This window comes from Pongo pygmaeus, chromosome 1, assembly GCF_028885625.2.
Source record: "Pongo pygmaeus isolate AG05252 chromosome 1, NHGRI_mPonPyg2-v2.0_pri, whole genome shotgun sequence".
Taxonomy (NCBI): Eukaryota; Metazoa; Chordata; class Mammalia; order Primates; family Hominidae; genus Pongo; species Pongo pygmaeus.
The window spans coordinates 73,783,255-73,802,650 of NC_072373.2; the positions used below are offsets into that span (position 1 = coordinate 73,783,255).

Here is a 19,396-nt window from a genome sequence, read left to right on the forward strand (position 1 = left end):
TTGAATGCTCTCTTTCCCTCTCCTGATCCTGAAAGGCTGATTCAGGTAAGTCCAACCCTCCATTACCACCCCTCCCCATTACCACTCCCTATATACTTTGCAGGTGTACTCCACTTCTGCCAAAGCTTGCTTTCTAAGCTCCCTTGCTTGCCTGCTCGCTTGCTTGCTTTTTTCCCCTCCCTCCCTCCCTCCCTTCTTCCATCCCTTCCTCCCTTCCTCCCTCCCTCGCTTCCTTCTTTCCTTCCTTCCTTTCCCCTGTACTCCCCCCACTCACCCAGCTGTCTTTTTCTCTACCTTTCTCTGTATATATAAAATTTGTAGGTCGGGGGTCGTGGCTCACGCCTGTAATCCCAGCACTTTGGGAGTCTGACGCGGGCAGATCACGAGGTCAGGAGTTCTAGACCAGCCTGGCCAACATGGTGAAACCCTATCGCTACTAAAGATACAAAAAATTAGCCAAGTGTGGGAGTGTGCACCAGTAATCCCAGCTACTTGGGAAGCTGAAGCAGGAGAATTGCTTGAACCCAGGAGGCGGAGGTTGCAGTGAGCCGAGATTGCACCATTGCACTCCAGCCTGGGCAACAGGGTGAGACTCTGTTTAAAAAAAAAAAAAAAAAAAAATCGTAAATTGAATTTTCTTATGTCTCTAATGAATAATCCTCTTAACCACTAATAAAAAATACAGTATGCTTGCAACGTATAAAATCCCTGTTTAAAAAAAAAATGGCTGATGCATATAAAAGTCCTTACTACTGTCAGTCACTGTTTTCAATCCTGTATGTACATGAACTCAATCCTTATGGCAGGCTTGTGAGGTAGGTACTGCTTTGATCATCCTCATTCCTTAGGTGAGGAAACTAAGGCATAGACAGGTTGAGTAACTTGTGTCAAGTTATATAGCCAAAGTGGTGAAATTAGAATTTGGTCTTAGGCAGTTTGGCTCAAGCATCTGTGCTTTTACTGTACTGTTCTGCCTCTAAAAAGACCGTTGCTTGAATGGAGTCTTTAGCATTAAAATGCATTTTTTTTAGTACTAAGAAATGTTTGTTCTTAGTACTGTGGATGTTGTAAGGCTCTGTAGAATTATAATTAACAAATGTATAACATCCTTAGGTTTAGGTATCAATTCTAAGAGTTGATGATGGTTTCAAATTAAGGCTTATCTTAATTGGAAATGTGAAAGTGTTAGCCAAACGTGGCATGTCACACTTAAAATCCAGGAGCATGTCATCAAGATTTCATTCATTCATTCATTCATTCAGCAAATACCAGGTGCCTACTATGCATCAGGAACCACGATGGTGGACAAGACAGACACTGATCATTAAATGCTTTAATCTATAGTATAAATAAGATGCTAGCTAAACATTTCTTTTAAAATAAGTTTTCAAAGTTATGGAATGGAATTCACCATTTTGCTATTCTTGTTTGTGAGCTGTGACATAGTTTTGAAAGGGTTTTCCCGCTAAATGTGTGACTCTAATGACTTTCATATATATATATATATATATATGTAGACATTTGAATGTTGAGTCCGGTGTATATACCTTGCATTTTAAGAGATTTTTTTCTGTTAAATTTTTGAAGTACAAAAATAATAAAATACTCCTTGATGAAGAAACACTTAAGCTGAGTGTACTAAATAAAATCACTTCTTTTATTTTCCATGGGTAACCATTGTTTATTGTAGGATATAGTTTTTTAAAAATTTTTATTTTTTTGAGACAACGTCTCTCTCTGTCATGCAGGCTGGAGTACAGTGGCGTGACCTTGGCTCACTGCAGCCTCGAACTCCTGAGCTCAGGCAGTCCTACCACCTAGCCCTCCTGAGTAGCTGGTAGACTGCAGGCATGAACCACCACACCTGGGAAAGTTTTGTATTTTTTTGTAGAGACGGGGTTTTGCTATGTTACCCAAGCTGGTCTCCAGCTCCTGGCTCAAGCTGTCTGCCTGCCTCAGCCTCTCTAAGTAATGGGATTACAGGCATGAGCCACTGTGCCCAGCCTAGGATATCATTTTTAAAGAAGAAAAAAATAACCATTTTTTCAAGTAGCTCCATGAAAAATCTGATACAGTAGTAAAAAACTTCGTTTGGTAAACATAGAATTTAAATGTCTTTATATGACATGGCAAGCCAGTTAATACATTGTTTGTTTACACTTTATTTTTGCCATCATTTGCTGTAACTTTATTTTGTAATTTAATTTTGTGGCCTTTACAGGCTTGATGTACCTTGGCTGGGCATGGTGTCTCATGCCTGTAATCCAGCACTTGGGAGGCCAAGGCAGACAGATCAGTCGAGGCCAAGAGTTCAAGATGAGCCTGGGCAACATGGTGAAACCCTGTCTCTATAAAAGATTCAAAAATTTGCTGGGTGGAGTGGTGTGCACCTGTAGTCCTAGCTACTGGGAAGGCTGATATGGGAGGATGGCTTGAGCCTGGGAGGCGGAGGTTGCAGTGAGCCAAGCTCATGCCGCTGCACTCCATCCTGGGTGACAGAGTCACACCCTGTCTCAATAAATAAATTAATAAAATAAATACAGGCTTGATCTTTAGTTAATAGAGTTGCTCTTGAAAAAAGTTTGATCTTACAGTATTGTTATTGAGAATCAAATATAATGGTATGTAAGATTTTTTGGTAAAATTCAATGTGGCATATTCATGTAAAGTATTTAACAGTCACTATTTTTCTTCAAATGGTTAAATTCATAACTGTGACACGGACCTCTTATTGACTTATTACTCCTCTTTATTCTCACTGAATTATTTCATGCTCTCTTCTTTATCTGGATTATAATAACTTTTCTTGTGTAAGGTATCTGCGGTTCAGGCCCTTCACAATCTGGCTGTGATCTGCCTACATTTCCAGGCTTAGTTCTTAATCCCTGTGAATCATTCACAAGATCACTCTGACCCTTGTTTTAGCTATATTGATTTTACTTACTTACTTGTTTATTTATTTATTTATTTTGAAATGGAGTCTGGTTCTGTCTCCTAGGCTGGGGTGCAATGACACGATCTTGGCTCACTACCTCCTGGGTTCAAGTGATTCTCCTGCCTAAGCCTCCCGAGTAGCTGAGACTACAGGCACGTGCCACCATGTCAGGCTAATTTTTCTATTTTTAGTAGAGGCAGCGTTTTGCCACGTTGGCCAGGCTGGTCTCGAACTCCTGACCTCAGGTGATCCACCCGCCTTGGCCTCCCAAAGTGCTGGGATTACTACATTGCTTTTAAATCATTGTATCTCCTACACACACACACACACACACACACACACACACACACACACACACACACACACACACACACACACACACACACACACACACACACACACACACACACACACACACACACACACACACACACACACACACACACACACACGACACACATCTCTCTCTCTCTCTCTCACCTGAATTTTTCTTCACTCTTATTTTTGCTTAGTGAGTCCCTGTGTGCCTATTATGGCCCATTTCTAATGTTGCCTTCTATATGAAGTGTGCTTGTTAACATTTTGATTGATCTCTGCGTGTATACTTTATAAATCTATCTTAATGATAGTACTGATTATCACATAATATTACAAGTACTGTATCATATGCATCTGTCTTGCTAGTCTGAGTTGCTTGAGACCTTGGATTGTGTCTTTGAAGCTTGGATCCTTATTATGAGCTTGGTATCTGTTTGTTGTTTTCAAAAATATTTATACTTGCATTGTGATACAGTAGGAAGTATCAGACAGTTGGGTCTATATTCTCAGCATTGTCTCATCGTATATGTCACCATGCGTAAGTTCCTTATGCTCTCTGTGCTAATATTTCTTCATCTCTAATTGGGGAGAATAATCTGTAAGATATTGTCTATAAAGTGCCTACCTAGCCTAGTGGTAGTTTCCCTTTTTAAAAAAAAAAATCCGTTTTTTGTGTCAGTTTATATTTGTTGGTTGTAGAAAAATAGAAAGATCCAATTTAAAGTGGTTAAACATTATGGAAAATGTATCGATTCATGGGAAAAGAATTTCTAGAACTAGTAATCAGTGGTTCAGTGGTATTGTCAGGTTCTTTCTCTTGTTCTTTTCTTCCATTGCCAGCATATACCTTGGTCTTTTGGCTGGCTATTCTTGAGGTTGCAAGATGGCTCTAAGCAGTTCCAGATATCATCCCCTTATGAAGGCATGGTTCTTTTCTCCTATCCTTTTCTTTCTGAAAGATAGCACATCTCTCTTTGGTCAAAATTGGGTTACATACTTAACACCACATCAACCACTGGCAAGGGCATGAATGACTAGATTGCCTTAGGTTAGTCAAAGTAATACATGGGGTTGGGATGGGATCTAACCTCTCTGAAAGTTATATGGCAGTCTGATACTTGGAAAAAAGTCATGTTATTATCAAGAAAAAGAGTAGGATCGTTTTTGGATAGTTAGCTAAAAGTGTCTTCCATGGTATTTTTAGAAAAATTACAAAGAAAACAAATGCAAGTCTTTAGTGCTTAACTCATAGTAGATACTCAGTTACTCATGCCTTGTTACCATATGGGGCATGTGATGGTCTCACATGGTGAATGAGGATTTCTCTCTCAGCAAGTGCCAATAGCGTCATCATTGAGAAACATGTAAGGGAAAATACATATACTGAAGAATTCTCCTATAGTAATAGTAGTTGTAGTTGTAGCAGCTGCAGCAAAACTGTTTTCTAATTTGAAATAAAATAAAAAGCTAACACTTTCTGTTTAGCATGTTTTGAATTTGGAGGCTATGTATATAGGTAAAATAGAATCTATCTAAACCGAAGAATAACACGATACGTTTAACAAAAATACAAATTATGTGTGCTTTTTATTTTGTTTCTGATTTCAGTGAATGAACTCATTCTTAAACAGAAGCAAAGATTTGAGGAAAAGAGGTTCAAATTGGACCACTCAGTGAGTAGCACCGTATGTTTCAACTCTTATTACTATTTTTAATAAATTTCATTTTGTTGTTTTTATTGGTTTAATATTAGTTAGATGTTAAAGTTTAGTATATTATTGATTTTTCTTAAAGGAGATTGTTTAGGATTGTTCCAGTCAAATAACTTTCTTAACTGCATTGTCTGTAGTACTTTACTAGAGTGATCCTATCTTGAAAGGTCTGGTAGGATTATATTGAAACATTTGTCTTTTAATACTTGACATTTGAAGGATTATTTTGGGTGGTGTAACAATGGTTAGATATTTTCAAAAAACTGTCGAGGTTGGGCTCACACCTATAATCCCAACACTTTGGGAGGCCAAGGCGGGAGGATCACTTAAGCCCAAGAATTTGAGACTAGCTTGGGCAACATAGTGAGACTTTGTCTATATTCAAACAAAAACAAAAACAAAACAAACCTTTGAAAGATTCTCAATTTTAAAGGCTTAGTCCCAAATTATCGAGGCAAATGAGCTTAATACCTTACTACATGCAAAATTGAAAATATGGCTAGACAAATAATTAAATTCAGTCATTTTGAAGGTAAATTACAGCTTTAGAATAGTCTCGAATGCACCTTTTATATTGGTTATCTAAATTCATTTAAGGGAGAAGAAAGTGTTTAAGTTATAACTAGAAGACAGTAGGGAGTCACTAGCTAGGAAGGGGGTAGTTTGGAACATTATAGTATATTTTCGATATCTGTGTAATGAGCATATTAGGAAGTAGCAAGTAAACATTTGTTTTAGTCTCTAAAACAGTCTTCTTAGGAAGTTGTTGTGTTTCTTCTTTCTTCATTTTTAGAATGGCCACAGGTGGCAGATATTTCAAGATTGGTTGGGAACTGACCAAGATAACCTTGATTTGGCCAATGTCAATCTTATGTTGGAGTTACTAGTGCAGAAGAAGAAACAACTGGAAGCAGTAAGTGGTAGCTAAACTTAAAAAAAATTTTAAATGATGAACTTTATTGCAATGAAAAAGATGTAGAAAGTTGAAAAATAATAGGATGGCTTCACTAATCCATTCATTTTTACTGAGCTAGAAACAGCTACAAAGTGTCACTTCTGCTAGATTCCCCCTTTTTGTAACTTAAAGAAGAATTTCAATACATTATAACTTATTTGCAATGACCGGTTTTTATTAACAAAAGCTGAGTGTTCAAAATCTTGAGAAAGTAAAGTTTCATTTTCATAGGAAATAGTTTTGTTGGTTATTTGTCTTCTAATGAGTATCTTTCTTGCCATATTGTCACCTCTTCATATGTGAGATTTGGAGGAGAAATAGAGATTATTTTTATCTATATACAATTCTTTCAGCAAGTGTCCATTGGTAGCAGTAGTAGTCTATGGCATAACTAAGAGCACTTAAAGAGATCTGTACTAAATATATCGTATTTAATGTAATGTAAAATTCCATTTATTTTACGTAAATGTTAAAGACGTAAAATATGAAATTGCAAGTATTGGGAATTGAGTGTGATATATTATAAGCAACACACACCTTAGCATAAGCAAATACTACCCTGAGGTTAAACATAACAGGAGTATTTATTGAGATAGTAAGTGAGTGAGTAACACATACACACAAAAAAGAATAGTTGAACCACCAAACTTGGAGAAGATCAGAACCATGGCTTCTCTGGAAGACTACCAGTACATGAGATTAGGGATTTGAATGTTGTTGAGAGTCTTTCTTTTGTGCCCCTTGTGCCTGTTTGATTGGGACAGCTCTGATTTTCTTTTCTCATAGACTTTTTTATCACATGGTGGATAATAATGTCATTTGCACTTTTGGCTTATATGTATGTTTTTTGATAAAAGAAAAAAAAGAGCTTTTGTTTCCAACTGCAGTTTAAAAATTTCTGTGGCTAGATTATGATTAACTTAGCTTGGATCTGGATCCCACTGACTGTGGTGGGGATCTTCTAGTAGGAGAAAGGTGTGTCAGGTTGAGCCAGCCAAAATGAGTTGTCTCCCATGTTGTATCTGTTTGGGAGGTGGGGTTCATGGGAATTTCTCTTACAGTTTTAACCATAGTTTTCTATTAGCATCTACTGTGTGCCAGGGGTTGTGTTCAGGGCTGTGGACGAGCTAGAGTTCTGCTGTATGTGTGTGTTTGTGAACTAAATCAGTAAAGCAGGTATTTTCACATGGTGAAAAGTAATATAAAAGACTTTTTTTTTTTTTTTAAGGGACAAAGTCTCCCTCTGTCACCCACCCAGTCTGGAGTGCAGTGGTACAGTCATAGCTCACTGCATCCTCTACCCCTGGGCTCAGGTGATTCTCCTGCCTCAGCCTCTCACTCACACCACTAATTTTTTTAATTTTTAAATCACCCAACTAGTTTATTTTTATTTTTATTTTTTGTAGATACAAGTCTCACTATATTGGCCTACAGTAGTCTCAAACTCTTGGCTTCAAGCAATCCTCCCACCTCAGCCTCCCAGGGTGCTGGGATTATAGGCGTAAGCCACTGCACCCGGCCCTAAAATGACTTTTTATGAGAGATTGAACATATGCAGTTACCTTGCTCCCTTTTGAAATGATGAAAATGACAGTAAATTAGGGATTTTAAAGAGGCAAAAATAAAATGAGAGAAGATACATTTTCAGGAATATTTTCTAAGCTATGAAACAGATGGACAAAAGGTAACAGATTAGTAGATCTGAGGAAACTGAATGCTACACCAGCAATAGGGAGAAAGCTAAGAACTGACCCTGTTTATATTGTGGAGCAGAGGCCCTGGGATTGGGACCATCAGGTATCTGACACAGTAAAGGCTGAAAACAGAATGAGTGGTTGAGAATCTGTTTAAGAAGCAGTTGGAATCCCTGATTTCTTCATATAACTAAGCTAATGATTCTTCCTTTTCTACTTTAGGAGAAAACTATAATTTTTAATCCCTCCACCCCCAACGGAGGTGGTAAGAAAGAAGCTTTCTGGACTACTTCATAACAGGCACACTTAAAGATGTATGTGGGTGTTCCTCTTTCTCCACAGCCTCGTCAGCATCTATTGTTTCTTGGCTTTTTAATAATTGCCATTCTGACTGATGTGAGATGGTATCTCATTGTGGTTTTGATTTGCATTTATCTAATGATCAGTGGTGTTGAGCTTTTTTTTCATATGTTTTTTGGCCACATAAATGTCTTCTTTTGAGAAGTGTCTGTTCATATCCTTTGCCCACTTTTTGATGGGGTTGTTTATTTTTTTTCCTGTAAATTTGTTTTAAGTTCCTTGTAGATTCTGGATATTAGACCTTTGTCAGATGGGTAGATTGCAAAAATTTTTCCCCATTCTGTAGGTTGCCTGTTCACTGTGATGAGTTTCTTTTTCTGTGCAGAAGCTCTTTAGTTTAATTAGATCCCATATGCCAATTTTGGCTTTGTTGCCATTGCTTTTGATGTTTTAGTCATGAAGTCTTTGCCCATTCCTATGTCCTGAATGGTATTGCCTAGGTAACAAACCTACACATTCTGCACTTGTGTCCCAGAACTTAAGGTAAAAAAAAAAAAAAAAAAGATGTGTGTGGGCTACCATACCAAAAGCAGGTAATTACATAGTGAAAGTGAGAACTGGTAACCTTCTTCCTACCTTCTGATATGGCAGCATTAGTCTTTGTTTCCTTTTTGGCTTCGAATTGAAGAAACACAGTTGTCTTATTAGATTACAGATTCTTTCCTATTATTTTCTGAAGAGACAGCCACCTCAGAAGCAAAGTTCCTGTCAGATTTTTTTACATTATTGCTTTCTGTTTTACTTTTCATTATTATTTAACCTGAATCTTTCCAGCATACAGAAAAGTACAGAAAATAATATGGGGCTCTGAAATACTCCTTCCTAGTTTTAATAAATGTGAAGATTTTGGCGTATGTCTTAGATCTGACTTAAGAATTAATTATTTTCATGCTTAAACCCCTCTCATCTCATTCCCTTCTCCCAGTGTGACCACCATATGAAGTTGGCAAGAATCCTTCTCAAGCATGTGTATGCGTTTCTTATGTATGTTAGTATCTACAACCATATAAAGTGTTGTTTGTATAAATTAGAGATTTATATAAAGGGTTTCATTCTGTAATTATCCTTTTGAAATATACCTATTTGTTTACTTTTTGACGTTCATATTGATAAATGTAGATTTGGTTTATTTTAACTTCTTATAGTAATCTGTTTCAGAAATATATCTATTATTCTATTGATGGGCGTTTAGGTTCCTCTCAATTCTTAGTTGTGTCAGCACTACATTTAGTATACCTTTCTCCTTGTGCTCGCATTAGGGTATGTGTGCACATTTTAATCTTATTAAATATTTGATATTGACAGATTGCTCTTCTGTGGGTTTGTGCCATATAAACACTTGGTATTTTCTGTTTTTTGGTTACTGCCAGTCTGATAAGTATCAAATGCTGTTTGTGTGTGTGTATGTGTGTTTTAAAAATACATTTCTGTAATAACTAGTACAGTTGAGAATTTCTTCATTTGGCCACCCTTGTTTTCTATTTGATGAATTACCTATTCATATTCTGTGTCCATTTTCCTGATGGATCATTTGTCTTTTACTGATTTGTGTATGTGTGTGTGTGTGTGCGTGTATTTTGTATATTACTACTTTGCCAAGTATATATTTTGGTAATTGAATTCTAGTCGAATTGCATTATAGTTGGAGAACATAATTTACATGATTTTAGGTGATTCCATTTTAGATGCTTTGTTGGTTCATCACGTATAATTTTTTGTCTTTTTAGTGGTTGCTTTAGAGTTTTTAATACAATTGCTACCACATTCTACATTAAATTAATATTATACTACTTCATCTGTATCACAAGAACCTTAGGCCAGGCACAGTGGCTTACGCCTGTAATCCTAGCACTTTGGGAGGCCGAGGTGGGCGGATTGCCTGAGCTCAGGAGTTCGAGACCAGCCTGGGCAACATGGTGAAACCCTGTCTCTACTAAAAATACAAAAAATTAGCTGGGTATGGTGGTGTGCGCCTGTAGTCCCAGCTACTTGGGAGGCTGAGGCAGGAGGATTGCCTAAACCCAGGAGGCAGAGGTTGCAGTGAGCCGAGATTGTGCCACTGCACTCCAGCCTGGGAGACAGAGCAAGACTCTGTCTCCACAAAAAAAAAAAAAAAAAAAAAGAACCTTAAAAACAGTATACTTTCATTTTCTCTCTCTTGGCCATTGTAGTATTTTATGTCATATATTTTACTTCTAAATGTGTTATATATTCCACAATACGTTGTTATTAATTGTGGTTAAATTATGGAGATTTCTAACAAGTCTTATATTACCCATTTATTTACCATTTCTGGTGTACTTTATTCTTTTGTGTAGATCGGTTTCTATCTGTTATTTTCCTTTAGCCTCAAGGACATCATTTACCATTTCTTTAGTGCAGGACTGTGGGAGGCGAATTATTTCTTTTATATGTCTGACAAAGTCTTTATTTTACTTTTGTGTTTGAAAGGTACTCCATATAAGTATAAAATTCCAGATTGGCTTTTAAAGAAATGTTGCTCCACTGTCTCCTAGCGTTGTTTCAGATGAAAAGTCTGCTGTCATTCTTACCTTTTGTCTTCTTAATGAAATATATTTCTCCCAGTTTAAGATATTCTTTTTATGGGTGTAAGTGTTTTGATTATGATGTGCCCTGCAATAGGGTTTTTTTTTCCCCTTTGTGTTTTTTGTTATTGGTTTCTTTGAATTTTTTAGATCTGTAGATTTATAGTTTGCCTCAGATTTAGAAAATTTTCGGCCATTATTTCTTCAAATATTTTTATGTCCCCTCTTCCACTTTGGGAATTCCAGTTACGTATCTCTTAGGCTAGTTGAAGTTGTTCTTTAGGTCATTGATGAATAGTTTTGTTCATTTTATTTGATCTTTTTCATCTTTCTGGTTCATTTTGGATAGTTTCTATTGCTGTCTTCAATTTTTCTCCATATAGATTGACTTTTTCCCTTATTGTAGGATATATTTTTCTGCTTCTTTGCATGCTTGTTTCTTAATTAGATGCCAGAAATTATAAATTTCACCTTGTTCAGTGCTGAATATTTTTGTAATCCTTTATATATTCCTGAACTTTGTCCTGACATGTAGTTAAGTTACTTGGAAACAGTTTGAATCTCTTGAAGCTTGGTTTTAAGGTATGATAGGGAGGACCAGAGCAGTTTTTTGTCTCTGCTAGTTTTGCCTCACTACTGAGACAACCTTTTTGAGTACCTGATGCATGTATATTTCTTGGTTTTTCTACTCTGGCTGCTGGGAACATGTAATATTTCTGGCCCTTTGTCTGGAAAGCATTGTTTCATATAGTTGGACAGGTGTTTTGTTGTTTAAGGCAGGAATGTAAATCTAGTCCCCTTTACTCCATTTTGGCCAGAAGGGGAAGCTCAATTTGCATGTGCTTAGTCCTTTGAAATCGATTGTGATTTTCATTGTAGCTCAGCATAATCTGTTTTGTAAATACTCCACTTGCATTTGAAAACAGTGTTTTTATTCATTGTAGTTCTTTATAAATATGATTATGTAGAGTTGGTTAATATTATTATTATTGTTGTTATTATTATTTTTTTGAGGTGGAGTGTCTCTTTGTCACCCAGGCTGCAGTGCAGTGGCATGATCTCTGCTGCAACCTCTGCCTCGCAGGTTCAAGAGATTCTCCTGCCTCAGCCTCCCAAGTAGCTGGGATTACTGGCACGCACCACCCTCCTCGGCTAATTTTTATATTTTTGGTAGAGATGGCATCTCACCATGTTGACCAGGCTGGTCTCGAACTCCTGGCCTTGGGTGATCTGCCTGCCTTGGCCTCCAAAAGTGCTGAAATTACTGGTGTGAGCCACCAGACCCAACCAGTTAATATTATTAAATTTGTTTTTCCTCCTTGCTGTCAGTTGCTGACGAGTGTGTTACAGTTATTATTTTAATTGTGTATTTTTGTTTTCTTTTTTGGTAATTTTTGCTTCATGTATTTTGAAGCCCTGTTATTAGGTGCAGTTCATACGTGTTTAGAATTTTTATATCTTCTGGATGAATCATCTCCTTTATTATTATTATGAAATGGATATGTTTATTTTTGGAAATATTTATTGTTTTGAAGTCTACTTTGTCCGATACTGATAGAGCCACAGCATCTTACTTATAGTTAATGTTTCCATAGTATAGTCTTCTTCATGCTTGTACTTTAGTTCTGTCATTGTCCTTATAAAGTGTGTGTCTTTAACAGTAGGTAGGTATTTTTTTCTGTTCTTTTTAAAAACACAGTCTAGTAAGTGCATTGAATTGAAGTGCTCAAGTCCATTTAAATTTTATTTAATATAATTATTGGTATGGTTTGGTTTGAGTCTACACCATGGTATTTGTTTTCCATTTCTCCCTCCTGTTCCTTATCACCTCTTCCTCCTTTCTTGCCTTCGTTAGACATCATTGGGTTTTCAGTATCTCATTTTATCTTCTCTATTTTTCATGTACTTCTTTTTATTGTAATTTTAGTGTTTTCTCTAAATATGACAAAAGGCCTTTTCTCCCACACAGTTTATAGTATGCTACTTCAAGGACAATACGTTTGCAGGCAATCTTGAATATATGGTATACCACATAACTCACTTTACTAAACTTCCGCTTTTTTTGGTTCAAACCATGTTATAAGTCTCACCAAACTTTTTTTTTTCTTTTTTTAAACATTGTTATTTTGGCTTTTGAAGATAGGATACCAAAATAAATAAATAAAAAGAACAAAAACCCACCAGACCGTTTTTTTATTTACCCAAATATTTACCTTTTCAGATGCTCTTCATTTTTTCTTGCATCTATCTGGCTGATTTCCCTTTTACTTGTATAACTTTTTTACTATTTCTTTTAAAGCAGATTGTTTTGCTCTATATAGAAGCTTTGGGTTTTCTTTTTAAAACACTTTAAAGATATTTTCACTATTCTTTTGTTTCTGATGAAATCAGTAGTCGTTTTTACCGTCCTTCTCCTAAAGCTAGTATATCGTTTTTTTCTCTGCTTTTAAGATTTTCTTTTTGACATTGGTTTTCAGCAATTTGACTGTTATTCCTACATTTTATTATTTTTGTATTTATTCTTCTTGAGTTTCATGGAACAAGAGGATCTGTCCTTTATTTTATTTTGTTTTTTGGCAGCGAACAAATTCAGTGCCTAGGATTTAATTTTTGAACATGGTGAGCCATTACTTGTTCAGCCCTTTGCTCTCCTTCCTTTCTCTGTAGGTTTCTAGTCATATGTTGTTATAATGTTTCATATTATCTTACAGACTTCTGATGCTCTGTTCTTATTTTCCTTTTTTTCCGTGAATTTAAATAATTTGTATTGAGCTGCCTTTGAGTTTGTTATTCCTTTCCTCTGCTATGTCTGCTTTGCTCTTAATTTCATCGATTTTTAAATTTATATTTATTTATTTATAAAATTATTTATTTATTTTAGTTTTTAGGAGCAAGGATGAGAGACTGACCTCTTTGGTTTTTTCAGGAATTTAGCTTAATTGGGGCTTCATCGCTGCTTCAGTTAGTTTCAGTCATTGGCTTTAAAGAAGAGTACGCATTTTTTGATTTATCCCTTTTTTTGTTACTGTGGAAGTAACCTTTTACATTTTAGTCTGAAGAGGATTAAACACCAATTTTTTTTAACTGAAATGATTTGTATTGTGAAAATGTTGTCTGTGATGCCAGTGCTTCCAAATTTAAGTCACTCATTTTATGAACTGTTGTCACTTTTTGTAAATATTCCTCTTATGCTTTTAAGCATGTGTATTCTGAAATTGTTTCAAGGATTTATGTTCTTTATGTCTAATAATCTTTCTATTTAAAATTTTCTATTAAAATTATTTTAAAATAAAAACCCAGCTAATGCAGAAGAAAGTATATTAATTTACTAATATGATTATGGATTTTTCAATTTTCCTTCTAATACTGTCATCGTCTAGTTTCATATCCTTTCAGTCTTTTTGTATTTAACTTTTAAGTTCAGGAGTACATGTGCAGGTTTGTTATATATAGGTAAACTTGTGTCATGGGGGTTCATTGTACAGATTATTTTATTACCCAGCTATTAAGCCTAGTATCCATTAGTTATTTTTCCTGATCCTTTTCCTCTTCCCACCCTTTACCCTCTGATAGGCCCCAGTGCGTATTGTTCCCCTCTATGTGTCCATGTGTCCTCATCGTTTAGTTCTCACTTGTAAGTGAGAACATGTGTATTTGGTTTTTGTCCTGTGTTAGTTTGCTAAGGATAATGGTTTCTAGCTTCATTTATGTTCCTGCAGAGGACGTGATCTCCTTTTTTATGGCTGCATAGCATTCTATCATGTATATGCACCACATTTTCTTTATCTAATCTACCATTAATGGGCATTTAGATTGATTCCATGTCTTTGCTATTGTAAATAGTGCTGCAGTGAACATACATGTGCATGTGTCTTTATAATACAAGGATTTATATTCCTTTGTGTATCCTGGTCACATACACCCTTTCAAGACTGAGCCAGGAAGAAATTGAATCCCTGAACAGACCAATAAAGAGCTCCAAAATTAAATCAGTAATAAGTATACCAGATATACAAAAAAAAGCTGGTACCATTCCTACTGAAACTATTCCAAAAAATTGAGGAAGAGGCACTCCTCCCTAAGTATTCTATGAGGCCAGCATCATCTTGATACCAAAACCTGGCAGAGACACAGCAAAAAAAGGAAACTTAAGACCCGTATTATTGATTCACATCCATGCAAAAATCCTCAACAGAATACTGGCAAATGGAATCCAGCAGTACACCAAAAAGCTTATCCACCATGATAAAGTAGGCTTTATCTTTGGGATGCAAGACTGGTTCAACATATGCAAATCAATAAATGTGATTTATCACATGAATGGAACTACAAAAGACAGAAACAACATGATTATCTCAATAGATGCAGAAAAGACTTTCAACAAAATTTAACCCCCCTTCATATTAAAAACTCTCAAAAAACTAGGTATTGAAGGAACATATCGCAAAATAATAAGGGCCGTCTATGACAAACCCACAGCTAACATCATTAAATGGGCAAGGCTGGAAGCATTGCCGTTGAAAACCAACACAAGACAAGGATGCCCTCTTTCTCTGCTCCTGTTTATTCAACATAGTAATGGAAGTCCTGGCTGGAGCAGTCAAGCGTAGAAAGAAAGAAAGGGGATCCAAATAGGAAGAGAGTAAGTCAAACTATCTGTTTGCAGATCACATGGTTCTATATCTAGAAAATCCCATGGTCTCAGCCGAAAAGCTTCTTAAGCTGATAAACAAGTTCAGCAAAGTCTCAGAATACAAAATCAATGTACAGAAATCACTAGTATTCATTTCTGTCAGTACAAAGACTTGGGAACTACCTGACTTATAAAAGGATTTGTTATCTAGTCTTTAGAGTCATCCACTTTTCCAAACTGCAGTATTTTCTGTTGCCTTATTTTGTTATTCCAGAGAATTTTATACCCCAGGGGCATGTATCAATGTAAACTTCTGGGTAGGTAAAAGATAAGTGACAAGCCTGCCTGCTTTGCTGCCATCCCTTCCTTACAACCCTCTGTACAAAGTGAGAATAGAAAATTTGATGAAAGAGGCTAGAATTGAGAACTGGAGTGATGTCCTGTGAGCAGACATGTTTAGAAGAAGAAAAGGTAGATGGTGGAGAATTAGGGAATCAACTTCCTAAAACCCTCTGTGTCCACACACGCTTTGGAAGATCTTCATGCATTCTCAGATATATCTGTACCCTTATTTGAAGTCTGTTGTCTACACAAGCAGAAGTGAATATCCTTTAGAAGTTTTCTGTTGACAGTAGATTTAAGGAAAATACCGTAGTGTTCAAGAGAAAAATTATTACCTAAATAGTAATATCCTGTCTAAAGTATGGGATGATGACTCCTGTTTGTGAAATGTTACCTGCACATTTTATAGATAGGGAATCTGAACCCAAGTAGGGGAAACACACATAAAGTTATCTAGGGTTTTTTTGGTTAGGATTTTAAGCTGGGCATGGTGGCTCATGCCGTAATTACGGCACTTTAGGACGCCAGGAAGGCAGATCACTTAGGAGTTCGAGACCAGCCTGGCCAACATGGTGAAACCCAGTTTCTATTAAAAATACAAAAATTAGCTGGACATGGTGGTGCAAATGTGTAATCCCAGCTACTTGGGAGGCCGAGGCAGGAGAATTGCTTCACCTTGGGGGGCAGAGGCTGCAGTAGCTGAGATCGTGCTACCGTACTCCAGCCTGGGAAACAGAGTGAGGCTCTGTCTCAAGAAAAAAAAAATCTAAGTGATAAATACTTCTAATTTACAATGTCATAACATTATTAACAAGATTTATAGCAAATAGCAACAGTCCCTAGTTCCATTACTCCCAGTCCCTTATATCAACTTTCCAGAAGGAATCTTTTCAATTTTTGTTTTTATTTATTGCGTACACTCTCTATTATGTATAATTTTTTTTTTTTAGGAGAGAGAGGGTCTTGCTTTTTCACCCAGACTGGACTGCAATGGTGCGATCACTGCTCACTGCAGCCTTGAGCTTCCCAAGTAGCTGGGACCATAGGCACATGCCACTACGCCTGACTAGTTTTTGAATTTTTTTGTAGAGATGGGGTGTCACCATGTTGCCCAGGCTGGTCTTGAACTCCTGAGCTCGTGCAATCTGCCTGCCTTGGCTTCCCGCAGTGCTAGGATTTTGCAGCCAGCAATTCTATATTTCTAAATAACTTGCCTATGCCATTCTGCTTGGAAAGTCTTATGCAAAAAAAAAGGGCTTGCCCTCAAAATGGCATTTGTTCTACTCTTGAGACAACTATTGTAGAGTGAACTGTACTTGGGAAGATGAACTCATGCTAACTAAACCTGTAAGGACCAAATTACTCATTTATAGTGAAATATTTAAAAATCAGTTACATTAGTTATTTACATAGTTATGACCAGTGCATTTTCTCCTAGTTGGAAAGACATCTAACTTGCCATATAACCAAAGGATACTAAAGCATAGAATTGGAATAAGAAGAGTTTAATAGGCAATTCACATATTTAATTATATTAGGCTCTGATCAGGCAGTTGCTTCCATTCCCATAATAAGGATAATGTTTTCTTTTAGAATACAACAAAATTTAGTTGCAGAGAAGGATAGGAAAATAAAGAAGACCAATGTTCTGTAAAAACTTGAAGCATATTTCATGTCACATAGCAGATACACTCCCTCTTGAGACGCTTAACTGAACCAGATGGGACAAGTGTAACAAAAACTTGCTGTATTGTAAAGAGTACTGAGAGTAGAGAGTAAAATTCTAAATATGTCTGTCTGTTTTTCTTTCTTTCTTTCTCCTTTCTTTCTTTCTTTTCCTTCCTTCCTTCCTTCCTTCTTTCCTTTTTCTTTCTCTCTCTCTCTCTTTCTTTCTAAATACATTTCTCTTTATTCTTTTTCTTACATGCTTCCTTATCCGAAAATGAGAGAATTGGGCTAAATGATCATTACATGTTTTTTGGAAGTTTTGATGATTGTAAGAGATGTTTAGAGAATTGACTTCTTGGACTTTTATTTTTAATAGTGAGATTACTTTCATGTTAAAAATTCTGCACCTGTTCTAATAGAACATTATATGGCTAGACATTTTGGTATAATTGGTTATACTCTTTCCATTTTTTAAAGCATTCTCTTTTCTTCCACTATCTCTTTTTTATAATTTTCTTTCATATTTATATGTGAAATTATAGTTTCATATTTGCCATTCATCTCCTTTGTTGAAATTCTTCCTTTAAAAAGATTAAACTGCAGAAGAAGGTGTCATGTGGTGAATTCCTGGTGTATGTAGTTGGTCCCACTTACCTTTTACACTGACATTTTGGGGACTTTCCCCTTCTTTCTACAAATCAATTGCATTCTTGTCGTATTTACATATTCTAGTTAATAGATTGAAATGAGGTGTTCAGATTTATAATTTTGAAGATAGTTTATATTATTCCTTTGTAAATGAACTGTCACTTTATTAACTTGGAGTTACTTTTTGTATAAAGTTGTTACTTTTTAAATAAACATGTGGTCTTCATCCTCTAGACAAATAATCGTAGATAGTAAGAGATAACCAGTGTAGAGAAGTCCCACAAACAATGTGGAAGACTTGGATGCTTTGTCATCATTGTTGAGACAGAGCCCATGTGAGTTTGTTCTGTGTGACAGATTAACTCACTTGGGAAGAATGGGTCTAAGGTCCAGTCAAAGTCAGTTTGTCATGCAAGAAAAAATTTCAATCTTCATGATTCTATGTTTTGGAAATTTATTCAGTTGTAAAACATATTAATTCAGTTATATTATTTTAATTGGACTATCCTATTGTGATTGTCAGTTCATATTTATCTCTCCTTATTTGCCTTGACAATTACATTGATCTGTTTTGCCTCTTATTTTTTAAAATCCAAAGATCTGCAAGAGGCATAGACTCTGGAAGTGGGTGTGAAGTGGTCATGCTTATTTGTAGTACGTGTTATATCTTAGTGATTCTTCAGATTTTAATTGGCTTCTTCTTATCATCTGGGCACTTGTTTAACAAAGATTCCTGGAACCTTTTCTAGAGCAACAGGATCAGAATTTTAAAAATCTGACCCAGTGTCTGTTTCAACAAATGCCCCAGGTAATTCTGTTGCATAGCCAGGCAAATGAAAGTTTTATTAATCTCTTTTTCCATATATTTTTGTTTGTTTTGGAATTGCTCCACTGGACTTTTTTATTCTCCCTTTCAGGTATATAAGAAAAAATTAGAATGATGTTTGTTCATAAGCTATCTCTTATTATTTTATTTTTAGCTTTTGATATTATTTTATATATTTTTATCAGATTAACCTGGAATTCCTGGTTCTTGTGAATTTTAACAGTAAATGATATATACTTGTGTTTTTATGTTTTGCTACTCAGAAAATGTCAAGACTTATTATACTTTCATTTATCTGTTCTATCTTTGTTTCAATTACCAATTTGAGTTACTCCCTACCCGCAAGCTGTCCACTTGATTATATTAAATTGTTTTGTTTTCAGATGTTTGATTTTGCCTGAAATCTTCCATAGAAATATATTCTCACATCTGTGAATAAGTAGGTAATAACTAGAAATAGTAAATTTGACTTGTGAAAGTTGTAAGTTTATCTCTATTTATTACGCTTACCTCTGCAAATGAACTTCTCATGGAGAAAGTGATTTTAGTGTCTATAAGCTATGTTACTTCCACTGTAAATTTTGTTTTGATGTTTTCTTACTTTAGTTGGAGAAGAGAAGGCTAGGAGTCAGGTAACAGAATTGCTATTATCCATGAAAAGATTTTTCAGCATGTTAGATAAGGGATGTAATTTAGAACACTTGTTTCTTAGTTTTAGTTAGTTTTGTAGAAAATTGATTCTTTTAAAAATGCCAATTA

At 35.8% G+C, this 19,396-nt stretch overlaps 1 protein-coding gene across 4 annotated transcripts in view; it reads left to right on the plus strand.

The window, feature by feature from the left end:
• COP1 (COP1 E3 ubiquitin ligase) overlaps nt 1-19,396 on the plus strand; it is a 263,415-nt gene that overhangs the window by 38,335 nt on the left and 205,684 nt on the right. For 2 of the 4 annotated variants that reach the window (XM_054475121.2, XM_054475140.2), the window contains exons 4-5: nt 4,862-4,938; nt 5,759-5,878. In XM_054475121.2, the coding sequence (XP_054331096.1) occupies nt 4,862-4,938; nt 5,759-5,878 (197 nt within the window). The remainder of the gene's footprint in view (nt 1-4,861; nt 4,939-5,758; nt 5,879-19,396) is intronic. The other 2 variants (XM_054475142.2, XM_054475131.2) reach the window with 1 other exon arrangement.